Raw genomic sequence first — 17,102 nt, 5'->3', positions numbered from 1 at the left:
AGGATATGGTTAAACCAAGGTCCCTTAAAACTGATTTCGGGCCACCCAAGTGAACCCGACAGTTTCCCAGGGTACAACAGCCAAAACAGATTGTACTGTCGGAGTTAACCACAACCCGGAATTATGCCTTCAAGAACAAAACGAAATGAAGAAAATCTGGTTGATGATCCAGTTTGAGAGAGTGTTTTTGTTGTTGCTGAACTACCAAAACACCACTAAGTACAGTTTATATATAAACTGGTTAGTGAATGTTTTAGTGGGACATATGTTGGTTGCAAAGTGCGCCACTAAAACGCCACATTACGCCTCATCGCCCATGGTCCCGGTCCCGGGCACGGGCGCATCGGGTGCTTCGCACCCTCCTAGCTCACTTGGGGTGTAGCCCCTTATAAGGAATTATAATTCCTCCAACACTCCTCCTTATAAACATACTTAATGTTTATTCTTCTACCAATGTGGGACACACTCACATTAGTTAATTATTCTTTCAACTCCTTTTAACATATCTATTAACTTGGATATTCTATGTTATTGCATAAAATTTCCAACAATATATATATATAATAACCTCGCCGGAAATATTCCTCATATGTTAGAATTATGATGCCGCTCACGTCTTCTTAAATGGAATCATTTTCGTTGTTTTAGAGAGCCTTTTTGATGGCCAAAGACTACTAGAAATACTGCACATTCCAATACCGGAGATGACGTGAGTCGGGTTATGAAAGGTGTCGAACTCAAGTATACTACTATAATAATTGCCATTATTTATTGTAGGCAGTGATTTAGAGGCCAAATACTTATAGGGCTAACAAGACTCGATGCATTGGCTGCATCCTAATTTGTCTGAATATCATCAACGTGGGAGCATTTCAGATCACATTGGAAACAAGGAGCCATCTGAATTTGCAGACATCAAACTGCCAGGGCCAATTCCAACAGAAAAATCTGGTAATGAATATCTCGTGGTGCTCCAACTGCCAAAGAATTGATCCACTTGTGAAGATCTGAAGAAACCACTAGGAGAAAGAAGACAAATGCTGAAACTGATGAGCCAAAGAGGGTATGGATTTACTTGGACATAATGTATGTTTTTGTAACAGGGATTTGGGGAGTTTTTGTAACAGGGATTTATGTAACAATGCCAATACCAGTCTCAGTCTCTCTCCTCAAAAGTGCCTACAACACGTCAAATCGCCTGCAAAAGCTTGTCAATACCACTGTGAGACCGGTATTGGCACTACCGGTCTCGATATTCAACTTGACACCGGTTTTCCCACTACCGGTTTCGAAGGGGAATTTTGAGTCCGGTAGTAGCACTACCGGATTACCTTGTTCCATAAATTTTTTTGAGCCAAAACTTATTTGACAAACTACCCTCCAAAAATGTCCATTTCAAAAAAAATTTCCAAGATGGAAAGAGGAAGATAATGACCTAGATCTTATTTGTAACATCAACCTTGCAGAATTCTCTAAACCAAACCTGCAACTTAATTTCCAAACCCAGGCCCGTTGATATATACACATTAGCTATGAACTCCTATTGATATATACACATATCAATTTCCGATATCTAGAACTTCTACACAAATTTGTTTCTATGAAAACCTTATGCAAACGACACAAATGATAAAGAAATGAATAAGAAATAATATAAGCCAAATGTGGACTTCGAACCAGAAGTTACAACTTAAAGTGGTGTAGCTACCATTTGCAGAAGATCCAAGACATTGTAAATAACATAAATGCTGAATCATGCACATAATCTATGTATTCAATCATCTATTACACGGTCTAACACCCAATATGCTGTTTTAGAATGCTAATTGCAAGTTTGTGTCGGGTTGGACACTAAAAAAATGCCAACTTGAACCCTGAAAGGCTCGATAATAATCATCCGAGACAGTACAAATCTCAAACTCTTTTGTGAATGGTTGTATGGCAAGTATATGTTTCCTTGAATCAAGCAAAGCTGGGTTCCCAAGCATAGATCCATGTTGCTCATATTTCTCAAAACTATTGCCAAATAATATGATTTTGTTTAGATTGTCGTACCTCCAGTTGGTCTTTAAAAGATTGTCGTATAGCTCGGCTTCACAATGGGGCATAAAAAAAAGGATAGGATTCACAGCTTGCCTCCTACCTTGTTCATTAACCGAAAGAACACTACACCCGAGATGTTCCATAACCTTAGATTCAGTCAATGAAATAACTGGATCAAACACTTCCATGTCTCCAATCCAATCAAGTTTCCTCTTCATAAGAATCGCAAGACTAAGCTGCAACCGAGGTGATTCAAACGATTCAATGCTACCAATACCATAAATGACCATCTTTAACTTGTGTTCTGATCCAGTAAGGTTATCAAAATGGTTTGAAGCTTCAGAAGTTTGGATTTGATCAAGAAAAACACTAAAGAACCGAGAATTCTCTAGTTTCTCGATGGAGTTTTGCATCTTTTGTATCAACTGAAGTTCTCTTTCCGGGGTGGTTTCAAGATCAGCAGGAGTCCAATGTGTTTGTTGTTGTATTGCAGGTTTAAGCTTGGGGAACTTTCTTTTTTGATTGTTGCGACGTGGCAGAACGACTGTCCACTCATCTTCAATTAGTTTATGTTGGTCAGAGATCAACGTTTCTGCAGACGCTGCCATTGTAAAGCATACACAAGCTTTTTAATCTCGATCTCGATCCATATCAATCTTTCCTCTGCAACATATGGGAAACAAATAAGCATAGAGTTTGGCTTTTACAATTGGTATGTGACGGCTGATGAACGAAAATTAACAAGCTGTCATTAAACTAAACTTAACGGATATAGTGTTCTTAAGAACCATAATAAGGCATAGATCGACATCGGTTCACAATCCATAGACTTTATATATGAAGTACAGAACACCTAAAAATAAGCTGATATATACATACGAAAGTGTGATGGTTCGATCTTTATAAATTTGATGGCGAATCTATAATTCAAACTCATTGCTTGAAAATTAAATTGGGACATTACAAACACCATTTAACAGAAGTATGTCCACAATGTGGAGTGTTGCTAATAATATTATCCATCTATCTATCTATCTCAATATTATACGAGTACTTTTTAATCAATTTCGTGGTAAGTAAAAAAGAAGAACTCAAATTAATAACCTAAAATAACAAGCAACTAAAGTAAATCAATAACCAAAGAAAATAAATTTCACCAGAATCAATGGATTATGGATTACCTGGGTGAAAAGGAGAGGATCGATTGAAAGAGGCACGGAAACTGCGCAGCCTAACTTAACAGTATTAAACGAGAAATGCTGAAAAGTCGATGAAATGTTATTGGGCTGAATTTAGGGAACTATTGTTTGGGCTAGTTCTAGCTTCTTAATAGCCCACACGGGGTTTTGTTTTTTATCTCACTAGACGGACCACGCGATGCGGCGAGATGATGGTAGCGACCAAGGTGTAGTGACGACGGCAATGGTGGCGGCGATATTGGGCGGTGACGGTGGCGGTGGCGATGCGAGGCGGTGACAGTGGTGGCGGCGTGATGGTGAATGTAAATAAATTGATGTAGGAGGGGTTAATATGATTTTTTAAGGGTTAAATTATCTTTGTTGTAATTTATTTCATTAAGGGTATTATAGGTAAATAGTGAAAATGTTTAAATTAGTGAATAAAGAATATATAATATGGTTATTTTAAAATCTTAATTATTTAAAGGGGGATAGGTAGTTTGTTTTATAGAATAGTGTAGATATAAATAGATATCTATTACAATTTTCATATATAGCCTTCGGGTGTTTGGGATTGCTTATTTTTCTGCCATAACCTAATGTTTATGATTTTTATTATAAAGAAAAAGGTGGATTACATCGGATTGCTTAGTTTTATCCATAATCTAAAGTTTTATGATTCTCATTATAAAGAAAAAGGGCGATTACATTGGATTGCTTGTTTTTATGCCATAATCTAAAGTTTTATAAGTTTTACGAGTATTATAGAGAAAAAGGTCGATTACATAGGATTTGCTTATTTTTATGCCATAATCTAATATTTTATTTTATGATTTTTTTAAAGAAAAATGTCAATTACATCGGCTCTTTAAAGTTATACATACCATTTTTCACAAATTCTCTATATACATTTAAAACCCGTGCGTGAGTCTGCGTGCCTTCTCACAAACGGGTTTTATTCTAATCTTTTGCTGGGCCCATCTTTTCCACTCCCAATTTTTTTTTCCACCGACAATGACTTTACATCAATCAATCAATAGTCCTTTTCTCCATCACGCCTTACATTGCCGGAAACTGCCGCCGAAGCTTATAAGAACCCTTCACCTGTCGCCGGCAAAAAAAAACCTGGAAACTTTCAGATCCTCTTTTGCAGGAAACAGTGCCGACATGGATTATAAAAGTAGGGAGGAAAAGCAATATGAATGAAAATATAAAATCCGGTCACCGCTAATGTTTTCCGACAACGAGAATAATCGCTGGCAGATTCTCCCCCATTCATCAACACATCAGCTTCTCTTCATCAACACATCAACGGGCATTTATTGTTATAAACCGAATCCATTTATCACCGGCAACCACTTCTGGATTGTTTGAATGTCCAGCCAAGTCTCCGACAGCTTCTTGCCGGAAACACCGTTTTTGTCTTACCCGGCGGTGAAGGTTTTCGTCATGTTGTTGCTGCCTAAGTACTTTATTCTTTTTTTTTCATAAATCAGCCTAACAGCATACAGAAATAAAAGGATGGAGACTTTGGATTGGGAAATTGAAATTGTGTTTGAATAAGAAAAAAAAAAAAATATATATATATATATATATATATATATATATATGAAGGGGAAACGTCTGGAAACAAAAAAAGCAAAATCCACCGTTTATAAATCTTGGTGGGTGGATGGTATTGGGTAGGTCATAGGTGAGTAGGTAGGTTAATCTTTTCTCACTTGACACGTACAATTTACAAATAACGTAGTATTTTATTTTAATTCTTATGTATATGTATATATGTCATGTTTCATGCCTTGGGCTTCATGGCATGGACCTACATTTAACTACTCAAATGGGATGATCCATAATCTTGCGTCTGGGCCTAAATGACTGCCATACTATTTAATTGTCAACTAATGCATGTAGAATTATACTTTAACACTTCAAATTAAGAGATGATACCTTAGTTTCTATATATTATTTTACACAAGGACAATTTATATTAACTCAATATCAATACTAGATTTCTTTTGTATATCATCAAAAGTTGTTTGTATAATTTGCGACATATTGTTTTGTACCTAACGTAACTTATTATTTGATTTCTACGCACGAATTCTACTATAAAGATGTCTATCATTTGTTAATATGTTAAAACCCGCAGCGAAGCGCGGTTATAAAACTAGTTTAATCTAAGAATTGACATTGACATAGTCACACAATATTCACTTTTGAATATTTAAATGAAAGGTTTACCTTTTATAACATATTTTTTAGCTCAAGATGTTAAAAAAACTATCTATACTACTATATAATGATTATGACCCTAACACAAAAAAGAAAATTGTTACAAGAAAGTTACATGCAAAATGATCAAACTGTCCTTATGAATTAATTTACACTCTAAACCCTTATTTTAATAATTAACACTTTAAGTCCTTATCTTTTAAAATATTCTACTATCAACTTAACATCAACCTACATCACTTAATACCGCCATCACCACCAATGATACTGTCACCGACACCACTAGACCGTCGTCCCCGCCACCGTCTGCACATTGCGCGGGGTACCATGCTCGTCTATTTTAACAAATGTGAATCGAATATCACAATGGAGGGTTTAGACTATGATGTTTTAACTGAGTCCATGTTAGATTCTCCTCACCCAATACATAGTAGGAGGAAAAACCCCTAATAGTTCGTCTGAGTGGACGACAACATATTAAGAAAAACCTTGCGCTCTAAAATTTGAACCCAATATAATTTGTTAGTATGTATCATAACTTTATACAGTCATACAGTCTCAATAAAACTTAAGTTTAAAACATCTTAAAACGTTTCATCATGAGACTTGAACAATTGATGGAGCTAAATTTGTTTAATATATTTTGTAAGTTTCTATTGAACCAATTAAGAAAACTCCTAAATACTTATTAATCATTTGCTAGCAACATGAAACTCCTAAAAACTTGTTGAACATGCATAGATACAGTACATACATTTTAGTATTTTTTTTACTAAAAAATTTAGCCCGCAATGGTGACGCGCACATTGAAAATGGCCTTTGAACAACTACGTTTTAAAAATCCCCAAAAGCCAAACACAACCAAAACGGCAGTTGTACCCATCCTTTTCATGCCTTTCATCATCACAAAAAGTTTTTTCATAAGCATTCAATTCAACATTTCCCATTATTTTACATTCTCCATTCCTTCTTTATTACGAGTACCATTTTATATATAATATATAATTACCAATCATTCATGCTCATAAGTCTAAGATTCTAGTTTTTTTTTTTTGCTCCAATTCATCTATGAAACTACTTTAATGTTCTCATGAAATTAAAACTAACGGATTTTTCTAATCATAGCTCTTGGTTAATATGTAGTAGAAGGTTGTACGTAAAAATAACCGTCCCCTGACTAAAAATAATCATGTAAGAGGGGATGACATGCCGGCTTTCTTATATGGTGCTGGTTAAACTTAATTAGTACGGGAGTGTTGATTACTTGATTTATGTAACAGTATACATTGATAGATAGATATAAACATAGATAGATGTGACCATCATATAACGCCATTGTTTTAGATACTGATTCACAATATATATTAATGAACATATAATCCAACTAACAGACAAACTTGTCCCCAAAACGTACACCTTTAAGAATGAACGATATCGTGTGTGGAAAACTTAATGTGATCCTGCGCTAGCGTTTATGTTTCAAATATATTCATGTGTGAGGGAGGGAAGAGACAAATGTGGAGTAGATGGAATATTGGGGAATTTGTAGTCAAAGATCCTATCTTATGTGTTTTGTTTAATGTGCATACCAGAGTCTTGACCGAGAAGATACGCGTATATACTCTCTCTATACTACTAGTTTACGTCGGCCACTTGTTAGTTTATTGTGTTTGACTTTTAATTGGTTAAGCACTGGTTTCCTAATACTTAAGTGTTCCCCTTTGCCTTTTATGTATGTATTTGTCATAAGTTGAGTGCTAGAAGGGACAACAGGAAAGACCTTAGTAGGATCCGTTCTTCCTGAAAATTGTGTTACCTAATTGGATAGCTTCTTTTTGTTGTAGTTGATTCTTGTTGTAGTTGCTGCTGTAAATTTGATTCAAATAGTTGATTGTGTAGTTTGTTTCCGGGTTGACTAATTTTTAGGATTTGTAAAGGCTAGTGGTCCATTTTATATGTTGATAATTCGTCTGTGAATCTAGGAGCCGGAGAGCAGAATTTGAGTGAACCTACGTTTCTTATCATTCAGAAAGGTGAAAAGGGTTACATGGAGATGGAAGGAAGAGGTTATTCGGATTTGTATAGAAACACGAGTGAGGATATGTTTATAAGAACATTAATGGAGAGCCCTGTTGGAATGCCAGCACCAACCATGGAGATGCTCGGTTTCAAGAATCTTTCTAATAATTTCCGTGCAGATAGTGAGGAGCTGTTTAAAAATTGGCTCACTACTGGAGAGGTAAGTAGTAATATTTCAGTATTTATGTTTTTAAAGTAATTTATAGTGATAATAAACCACCTCCAAGGTGGCCTAGTGGTTGATATCCTAGATCTCTTTTACAAGTACATCTGAGAAAAAAAAAAGACCTGTCTTCTCTGGGTAATCTGAATAGGAAAAAGCTCATCCTTTTACCTGTTCTAAATTGTTGTGATATTAATTGCATGATTTTTTGATGTATTTTACTATTTCGATGTTGTTAATTTCATTACTATGATCCTTTTTCAAATATTTATTAAAGTGTTTAATATTGGTTACTAGAATCAAGGCCATAATCCAACAAGCTTAGCTCATAATCGTTCTCGACAATTATCACGAATGTAAGTTTATTTTCCCAGTCTTCATGTTTTCTGCAAGTGAACAATCTGTCATAAATGCAAATTCTTGTGAACCACAGGATGCATGCCGATCAAGCTAGTTTACCTAGTCACCCAAATGGGGTTTCAATTGAAAGAAAGAGAAGTCACGAGAGTCTGATACCACAAAGTTCTTTGGCAGTCAGTGAATCCTTAAATGGCACAAACGACCATTCTGTTAGGTACATCACAGTTTAGTGGAGTAATAAGTAATTTGTGTTACATAAATCCCGAGTCTTTCTATGATTTTTATTCACCCCAATGAGATTTGACATGGTTTCCATACTAAACAAATATCTAAATTTCCATTAGGAATGTGGCAGAAAAGGGGTTGCAGGGTAGCAACTTATACTTAGCCAAGGTTTGTACATATGGATATTATTTACAAAATACCTGCCAATGATTTTTCACGCGTATCTTATATCCTCTGCTTTTTCTGCAGGCATGGTTCCATAGTTCTCAACCAATGACAAGAAGTCGTTCTTCTGAATTAAGGTATTAATGCCTAAACTAGAGGTGTCATTTTGACCCATTTACTTATGAAAGAGTTGATTGGGGTTATCTTTTTAACCGGTCAAATGGGTCGACAATACAAAAAAAATTGCTTGCTTTGACCTGTCAGCCACCCTACCTGCCCCTTCCATTTTGCTACCTGTATATTGAAGAATCACGTAAACAGATGGGATTTCAGACTCTGAAATTAACTCATCCCTTATCTCAATGTCTATGAGTTCACCGTCATGTTTATCTGACAACTACTTGTTATAGGAGGAGGTATGTTGCTATGCAAAACTCTCAGACAGCAATAGGTATGGAAGCAATGCAAAATGGATCAGGGAGTCGAGTCAACGAATTGAAACAGGAATACGTCAACCAAAGTACATTCAATGAGGCTTCCTTGTATGACATGCCTAACCAATTAGACGGGTTCATGCCTGTATCCAACTCATCTTCATCTATTGATAAGGTTTCTTCTGTTGTGAGCATGCTAAAAGGGACGCTAGAACGCAAAAAGCTTAGCAACCAAGTTCAAAAAGAAGCAGTTGAAGATGGTTCTTTAGGATATTATGGTGGTCAAGAAGTATTTGGTTATTCGAATCAGAATCATATAAATGGAATACATAGTTATGAGGTACAAGAAACAATCCAAGACTCAGGGATGTTTCAAACAGTTCAAGAGTCTTTAGAGGCTGAGCTGGAAAATCTTGTGGCCCCTACAAATCAGATCCAGATGAGTTTTGCATCCAGAGAACCTTCACAAAGTGAATCATCTGCTGCTGCACCTGTGATCTCAAATGGGTTTGATGCATGTGACGGACCAAGTAACTCGGGTCAAACACCAATTAAGAGTACAGGTAAAAGACATAAGCTACATTCACCTAATTGCTTGTTGGATTTCAGTTCATGATAAAATAGGTCAAAATGGTAGTTTTGGTACCGATTACAATGGTTTGGGCAGACCCTACAAGCACTTTCCATTTTTTTTCTTAAGTTTATTTATATCTATAGATACATTTGATGTTTTAAAGGTGATTAAACTAACAATATTGCTACAATCATGATTTAAACTCTAAAATAAAACTATTTAGGAGGTTTTAAGAATTGTGATTTGTGAATACACTTTGGCTGACCTTGCTCCATGTCACCCCCTTGACCCGTTCAACCTATTTTTATGTTTTAGGTCATTTTTTTAACTTACTCATTTGACTTTTAGAAAAGTGTAGCCAAAATTGGCCTGCTTAACTATCAATGGATCTAGATCCTAGCTCATTTGGTAGGAATGAACTTTAGAAACAATCATTGGCTTTACTCGTCATTGATACCAAAGGGTAATTAATGGATTTGGTTCTAAAACTCTTTCAAGTATCTTAGAAATATGCAATTCGCATTTGGCCTTCAATCCTGGTACATTAATATTAGCATAATGCTCTATCTATATAGAAAATGAGTTCGGTTGATACATATAAGTCAACAACTTAACTCACTTCTACAGTTCTACTGCTCATATTTGAGCACCTTATGCATTATGGAATTTGATTTCATTTCATCCTTCTATATTCACGTTCACAAGGAAAAAGAAGGCCGAGATTGCTCGAGTAATTTATGTGAAACTTTAAATTCAGAGTTATAGATGCTTTTGCATATTGTATCATTTTCTTAATAAAGCTATAATTTTTCATGGTCCGAAACAAAATTTTGAGTGGAGGTTATTGGAAAAAGGAAAAATGTTGCTTAACTTCACTTTTATCGATATGTATGATAACCTCTTCTTTTGTCTAATGGTTGACAGATATAAGGGAACAGATGTATGATAACCTTCAAGAGGACCGCAAGGTTTGCATTTACTGATACTTAGATAGTAGTTACTGCGCATTTTACATATATGCAATACTAATTCTTTATTTGTTGTGTTTTCCAGCAGAAGAAAAATTTAATTCGATTTGGATCAGTGACCTCGGCTGTTTCAGGTAAATTTGGAAACAGTTTAAGCTCATCTCTTTGTTCCTTTATAACGAAGTGTAAATTACTTGTACTTGCATGCGTGCACGATCATTCTTGTCATAATTCATCGAGGCCTTTCAAATCATGAAAATAAATTTATATATACTACTTTTAGATTGCTAGACGTAGTTATCTTTTGTTTGTATTTCATTGTTATATTTAATTTTCACCCTTTTCAGAAAATGATATTAAAATATGCAACTAAATGAAATTTGTTTAATGTATGTAGTGGACAGCAGAGATCCTACAAAGAAGCGCAGAGTGGAAAGATCACGCAAGTATGTAATGTCATCTTTGGTTTATTTAGGATGGAGAGATGTCATTGATGTCGAATTAATCGTAGTCATTTTGAACAGAATTGTTACTATGCTGCTAACAGATAACAACTTAATTGGTATTGAAGGGTTTCTTTGGGTTATCTAGTTAGTGAAAATTTTGACCCATTTACCCATGTAGGCTATATTTTATCTCTAATGGGTCGCATAAAGTATAACCTAAAAGGGAACTGCTCGAATGTGACAGACAGGTTAAGAATTATCCAAAGTGTATTTTAAATGCATTAAAGCTCTCAAATCGTTTTATTTAAAAATTAGATAATATATTGAAGTAAAATCATTTATGCAATCAGATCTGATGGCCTAATTTCAAATTAAAGTCATTTAAAAAATGGGGCAAAGGACGTGACCAATTTCAACCCATACCAGATAGACCCGTTACCCCAACCTCGGTTTTTTCTGCCTCTAGTTATGGACTTAGGACATCACTGTTTCTGTAGCAAGAAGTTTCCTCTGTTTATATTTGGTGGAGCATGTTTTCATTGACATGATATGTAATAATGATGTAGAATGGCAGAAGCAAAGGGAAGAACTCAAACCCCGTCAACTTCATCAGACATGCAGTCTATGTTGAAGAGATGTGAAAATCTTGAAAAGGAAGTGCGGTCTCTTAAACTTAATCTGGCTTTCATGAATAGGTAACTTCAAATACTCCTAATCTGCATACTATAATTGTTTAGTTGGAATTTTTTATCTCGAAAATGTTTCTTTTATGTTACTTCTTAAATAGTACAGAAATTTTTTGTGTAATTTACTTCTAGAGAAATTAGTTCATGTCAATATAGACTTGGTGATTAGTAAAGATTTTGAGAAGTGTATCCTAAATAAAAGCTGTTTATTACACTTACAACTAAATCACAGCAACTTTAATCAGAATGATCAAGTTTGAGAACACAAATGCAATTATTTCTGAATGGCACTTCTCAAAATCACACTATGATTATCCATTTATCTATAATGATCATAAACAAAACTGAATTATTTCTGAATGGCACTTCTTAGAAGACTACTATGAAATACATTTCAGGAAGGATTCTGAGCAAACTAAGCAGATTGAAGAGCTCCAGAAGCAGCATGAGGAGATGAGAGATGAAAAGGAACGCCTTCTAGAAGAAATCGAAAGGATCTTATCTGAACCGGGAAGATAAGATGTGAATACTTTTTATATCTAGTATTTATGTACTACCCATCTATACATTCAGTAGATCCAAGGATCATATTTGCATATGTGAAAAATTTGACACACTTGCGCACATTATTATTATTTGACCCCCCTTTTTTTTTGTTATGCTCGTTTTCTTTTGTCACAAGTGCGAGAGCATGTGCAATTTGCCTACTTGGTTTAGGGTTTGTGTGTAAGTTAAACACTCATTGTAACTTTTTTGAGATAATTGAAAGTTTACATGAATACATTCTTGGAATTGACCATTGCAATTGCATTGATCAAAGTTTATCATGCTTTTACGTTTTGTCAAATAACCTGCAATATACTTTGATATGAACTATTGAACTATATTTGAAGTGAATAGTTTCTCATGAGATTTTATCGTTTATAATTGATTTGATCCATTCTCGCACTTTGTTAAAAGGGGGATAAGCTTGTTTAAAGTTTAACTTATTGCGGTTTGGATAGTAAGCAGCACTTGAAAAAAGAGCCTAACCCAGGATCGAATTCATTAACCAAATAACTCGACCAAAATCTATCGTATCATTTGAGGTCTTGGGTCGATTGACATTATTTACACTCCAAAACTCAGATGAATCCCATTTTCATAGCAAAATGACTTATAAACAGGTGATATTGCTGGTAATATCTAGTAAAAAGGACTTAATGTGTGGTACTAGGATGTGACGGTGTGATTCATATAATTTGTCTCTTATTTTCTGATTACTGTAAAAAGCTAAAAAATCAACTTCATGTATCTATATTTAGGTTTTTACAAAAAGGTGGGCACTGAATCCAACTAAATAATAACCTATTTCATAGTATTTGTAGCAACATCTAACTTTACAAGTATCAGAATCAATGAAATCAGGGGCTACAAATTCTAATCTAACTAGTAATATAGTTTTCTGATAATTTTTTTTTTTTTGTTATTTTATAAAATTTAATGGTTTATTTGTACCCAGTTAATATTGTACGTATTAGTTAGATCATGATTAGTACAGTAATATTTTATGTGTAATTTATAAAAAAAACCTTTGGAAAAGATATTCATAATTCGTAATTGTATCCTGCCATTCTAATAAAAAGAGTAATTCGTAATTGTATAGCGTAGTTCAACCACACAGGCCCACACTCATATCATAGTTGTACCTTTTCTACCTTTTTTGTGAGAAAATTCAAAGTTCTATCTTTCAAGACCAGTAGACCACTATTACTGCTATCAACCAACCACCATCAATCTGGTGTGGCACAGCAACGCTGACACCAGCACCATCATCATCAGCCAACACCGCCGGCGACCACCACCGCTTCCGGGTACCATCACCAGATTCTTCTTCATCTCTCTCTCTCTCTCTTTTTTTTTTTTAAATTTAGATTTAGGGGTATTGTTGATGATTATATTAAGATGAGATATGTGATTTTAACTTTGTTACCACCGCCAGAGTCTTCATAATCTTTCTTCCTCTTTTTAGATCTACAAGTATCTAAGCGCAAAAAGATCATTTTATATATACGAGTAATTAACAACTTATTATCACAAAACACCCACATTACAAATTACAAATACCTTACAAGTAGCATAAAAAGAACAATTAAGGACTGTATTAAAATGCAAGCAAATTTATTCCACAATGACTGTAGCTAGCTAGGCGGCGGCTTCTCTTCGTCTCTTTATCTTGTTCACTTTTATTGCCACCGCAACATATATCTGGTCCATGATTAAGTCGGCAAACCTGTAAAACTCTCGTCTCCAAGTCTTGTTGATCAACAGAACTCCAATAACCCCACAAAAACCTGTTGCAAAACCTGACATTATGTCCCACTGATGAAACCATGCCTTCTTCTTTGGCTGATCAACTTTTTGGTCATAGTTTTTGGTTGTTGTGGGACAAGTCTTTGGCAGTGGAATACCACATAGATCTCCGTTATCAGCGTATGATGATTCATTGAAGGTCTGCAATTGAGGCCCTGTTGGAATTGGTCCTGACAAGTTGTTGTGTGACATATTCAGATAGCCCAAAAACACCAATTTAGACAGGCTTTGAGGGATCATCCCGGTCAACTCGTTGTCTGAGAAATCAAGAGACTCCAAACTCTTCAAGTTTTCAATATTATCTGGAATACTCCCACTTAGATAATTACTAGACAAATTGAGATTTGATAACACAGAAAGAGCTGTTAGCTCTTCAGGTATCTGTCCAACCAGTTGATTGCTTGAAAGGTCAATGCTAGACAGAAACAGCAATATACTTGAATAGGTGCTTATAATTCTTTTCACACCCTGCATCAATTTTTCTTCAGAATAGATATGATGACGACAGTTTTGAGCATTTATCATCCCTGGAAGTCTTCCGAGACAACCAGGGATGAGTCCACTTAAGCTGTTTTGGCCAACATCCAAAATTTGGAGACATGGTATATTGCACAAAGAGGAAGGAATTCTTTCAGTGAAGTTATTCTTATGTAACCTCAGAGCCATCAATTCTGTAAGTTCTGCGATCCATTCAGGTATCCTTCCAGAAATATTATTATCACCCAAATCTAAGATCCAAAGGTCTTGTAAATTCCTCAACTCTTGAGGTAACTCTCCAGTAAAACTATTGTTATTCAAATGTAACCATGACAATAATGAATTATCACCAATAGAAGCAGGAATGACACCAGATAGCTCATTTGAACTAAATGCCATAGCACGCAACTTTTTCAGATTCTTTAGACATTTAGGAATTTCCCCGGCTAACCTATTTCCGGAAAGTTCAAGAACTTCCAGAGCTGTCCTTCTGCACAACAACTCCGGGATTGTCCCATTGAAAAGGTTATCCCGCAGAAGTAGTGATCCTTTATATCTATCTTGAAACCCGCTGAAAGGGGGGTCGGTAGGAAGATTTATTAATGGTCCGCGGAGTTTGTTGTGAGAGAGATCTAAGTGTGGAATGATGGGCATCTTTAGAAGCCATGAAGGAAGTGGTCCTGTAATAGTAGTATTAGACAATACTAGCATCTTAAGCTCACTTTGAGTTTGAAGCCAACGAGGAAATTCACAACATATATTGCAAGATTTGAGTCGAATAGTTCTCAACTGGAATGGAGGCATCCAATCAGGTAAAAGGTATAAACTCACGTTGATGTTATCACTCATGTCCAAAGACTTCAACATCGACAGATTAGCAAAATGGGCTTCAGTAACTGTTCCTTCTAAGTTGTTATCAGACACATTTAGAAAGTTGATTTTACTGAGCTGCCTAAATGTGATTGGAATCGTCCCATTTAATTGGTTTGAAGATAGATCTAGTACTTCTAATGCTAATAATCTCCCCAGAGATACGGGGATTAAACCTGTCAGTCTGTTTGACGAGAGATCCAATACTCTTAAATTGGTCAGTCTTGTCATAGATTTTGGAATTGAACCAATTAACTGATTATGATCTAAATGCAACACCTCCAAAGCATATTGGGAACATTCAGATATGTTTTTTGATGGACCGATAATTTCTTCTCCTAAATTGTTCTTCGACACCCTCAATTCTTTCAGGTGACAATGTCTCCAAATTCCAACATGCTCGACGTCCATGAAGTAATTACTAGAAATGTCAAGCTTTTGAAGTTTAGGCATGACAGGAATAGATGATTTGAGAAAGTTTATGCGAATATTAAGGACTCTTAGGGAAGTCATGCTTGTTAAAAAAGACGGAAAGTGTCCTTCAATTGAATTCGAGCTAAGATCCAGGTGTTGGATGTTAGAAAGGGTACTTATATTAAGATGAGTAGTGGATAGATGCTCGTTTTGAAGTTGACAATGCGACATGTGCAACTCGGATACAAATGGGATCATGTTTAGCAAGTTTGCAAGGTTCCCCGCAAGATTAAAATCAGAATTTGAAAGATCAAGGAATTCGAGGGAAGTCATGTTTTGAAGAAAAACAAGCAGTTCTTTCGCTTTGAAATAATTCTTGCTAAGATCTAGGCGTCGGATGTTGGGAAGTTTTGAACTTGAATTGAGATGAGGACCAAGATGAGCATTAGTAAGACTACAGTGACTCAAACTTACATTAATTAAAGAAGGAATCATGTGAAATACCATGTCGAGATTAATTTGTGCTTTTAGAAGATACACTCCACTCAAGTCAAGATGCTTGAGCGATGAAAGGCCAAAAACCCATGCCATGTCGTCTGCCAAGAGATCTTGTTTTGAGGAACTGAGATCAAGAACTTCCAGTTTAGAAAGATTTCCGACGTGGGGAGGAATCATTCGACCAAAACCCGCATTAGAGAGATTGAGGTAACTAAGCTGTTTCAGGGATCCTATGAAGTTAGGGATCATCGCCTTATTGAAATCATTCCCACTCAAGTCCAAATACTTCAGATGCCTCAACTTCGCCAAGGAAGAATTCACCTCATCGCCAATTAAGTAGCAGTCTTTTCCGAGTGGGTAGTAGTAGTCTTCACGTTCTAATGAATCATCATCATTGGGGAAAGACTCTGGGAAGTAGTAAGAATTCCAGATATTATGTCCCCTGAGACTAAGACCGACAACGTTACCGGTGACAATATCACAACGAACTCCTTCCCACTGACAACAATCATTTCCTATCCACGATGAGAGCATTCCAAATTGATCCGTGACACTTCCCTTGAATATGAGAAGAGCTCTTCTCTCTTGCGCAGAACAAACCGTTGTATTTCTAGCACCCAAAGACGTATCTAAGGTTGCAATAAAATGCATGACAATGAAAGTGAGAAGGAAACCCATGCCCTGCTGATTCATAATGATTCAACCCCAACCGAGTTTAGTATATACGAGTATATATAATAGAAATAGTAATAGGAAATTAAAATGGGGTTTAATTGTTATGAGAAACAAACTAGTACATTTTAATCATTTTGTAAATGAATTAAAAGTCACTATGGGACTATGGCTATATATATAACAAACTAAACTTGAGATTCGTTAGTCATTGGCACTGGCAGCTTCTGTTATTTTCCACGAGCTGAGTTACAAACCAAGAAGTT

At 35.6% G+C, this 17,102-nt stretch overlaps 3 protein-coding genes across 3 annotated transcripts; 1 reads left to right on the top strand and 2 right to left on the bottom strand.

Annotated features, from left to right (window-relative positions):
* Positions 1-1,630: 1,630 nt before the first annotated feature.
* Positions 1,631-3,284, bottom strand: LOC122584608 (protein SENSITIVITY TO RED LIGHT REDUCED 1-like). The gene is made up of 2 exons (XM_043756668.1): positions 3,225-3,284; positions 1,631-2,706 (listed from the first exon to the last, which is right to left on the bottom strand). Exon 2 carries the CDS (start codon positions 2,649-2,651, stop codon positions 1,815-1,817), a length of 837 nt encoding a protein of 278 aa, XP_043612603.1. The 5' UTR covers positions 2,652-2,706; positions 3,225-3,284; the 3' UTR covers positions 1,631-1,814.
* A 3,356-nt stretch (positions 3,285-6,640) lies between these two features.
* LOC122585162 (protein CYCLOPS-like) lies at positions 6,641-12,352 on the top strand. The gene is made up of 11 exons (XM_043757270.1): positions 6,641-7,692; positions 7,993-8,051; positions 8,129-8,269; positions 8,400-8,448; positions 8,530-8,582; positions 8,856-9,442; positions 10,378-10,421; positions 10,507-10,555; positions 10,819-10,867; positions 11,434-11,562; positions 11,952-12,352. The coding sequence occupies exons 1-11, from the start codon at positions 7,501-7,503 to the stop codon at positions 12,070-12,072; spliced, it is 1,473 nt and encodes a 490-aa protein (XP_043613205.1). The 5' UTR covers positions 6,641-7,500; the 3' UTR covers positions 12,073-12,352.
* A 1,385-nt stretch (positions 12,353-13,737) lies between these two features.
* Positions 13,738-16,857, bottom strand: LOC122593750 (receptor-like protein EIX2). Its single transcript, XM_043766198.1, has one exon. The coding sequence runs from the start codon at positions 16,855-16,857 to the stop codon at positions 13,738-13,740; it is 3,120 nt and encodes a 1,039-aa protein (XP_043622133.1).
* Positions 16,858-17,102: the final 245 nt, after the last annotated feature.

This window comes from Erigeron canadensis, chromosome 1 (genome assembly GCF_010389155.1).
Source record: "Erigeron canadensis isolate Cc75 chromosome 1, C_canadensis_v1, whole genome shotgun sequence".
Lineage (NCBI taxonomy): Eukaryota > Viridiplantae > Streptophyta > Magnoliopsida > Asterales > Asteraceae > Erigeron > Erigeron canadensis.
This window is presented reverse-complemented; position numbering and strand designations above follow the sequence as displayed.

Bases quoted from the DNA above. Each gene is read 5' to 3' on its own strand.
- LOC122593750 (XM_043766198.1), bottom strand. From the start codon at position 16,857: ATGAATCAGCAGGGCATGGGTTTCCTTCTCACTTTCATTGTCATGCAT.
- LOC122585162 (XM_043757270.1), top strand. From the start codon at position 7,501: ATGGAGATGGAAGGAAGAGGTTATTCGGATTTGTATAGAAACACGAGT. The intron at 9,443-10,377 runs GTAAAAGACATA...AATGGTTGACAG, and splicing joins AACACCAATTAAGAGTACAG to ATATAAGGGAACAGATGTAT. The intron at 11,563-11,951 runs GTAACTTCAAAT...AATACATTTCAG, and splicing joins AATCTGGCTTTCATGAATAG to GAAGGATTCTGAGCAAACTA.
- LOC122584608 (XM_043756668.1), bottom strand. From the start codon at position 2,651: ATGGCAGCGTCTGCAGAAACGTTGATCTCTGACCAACATAAACTAATT.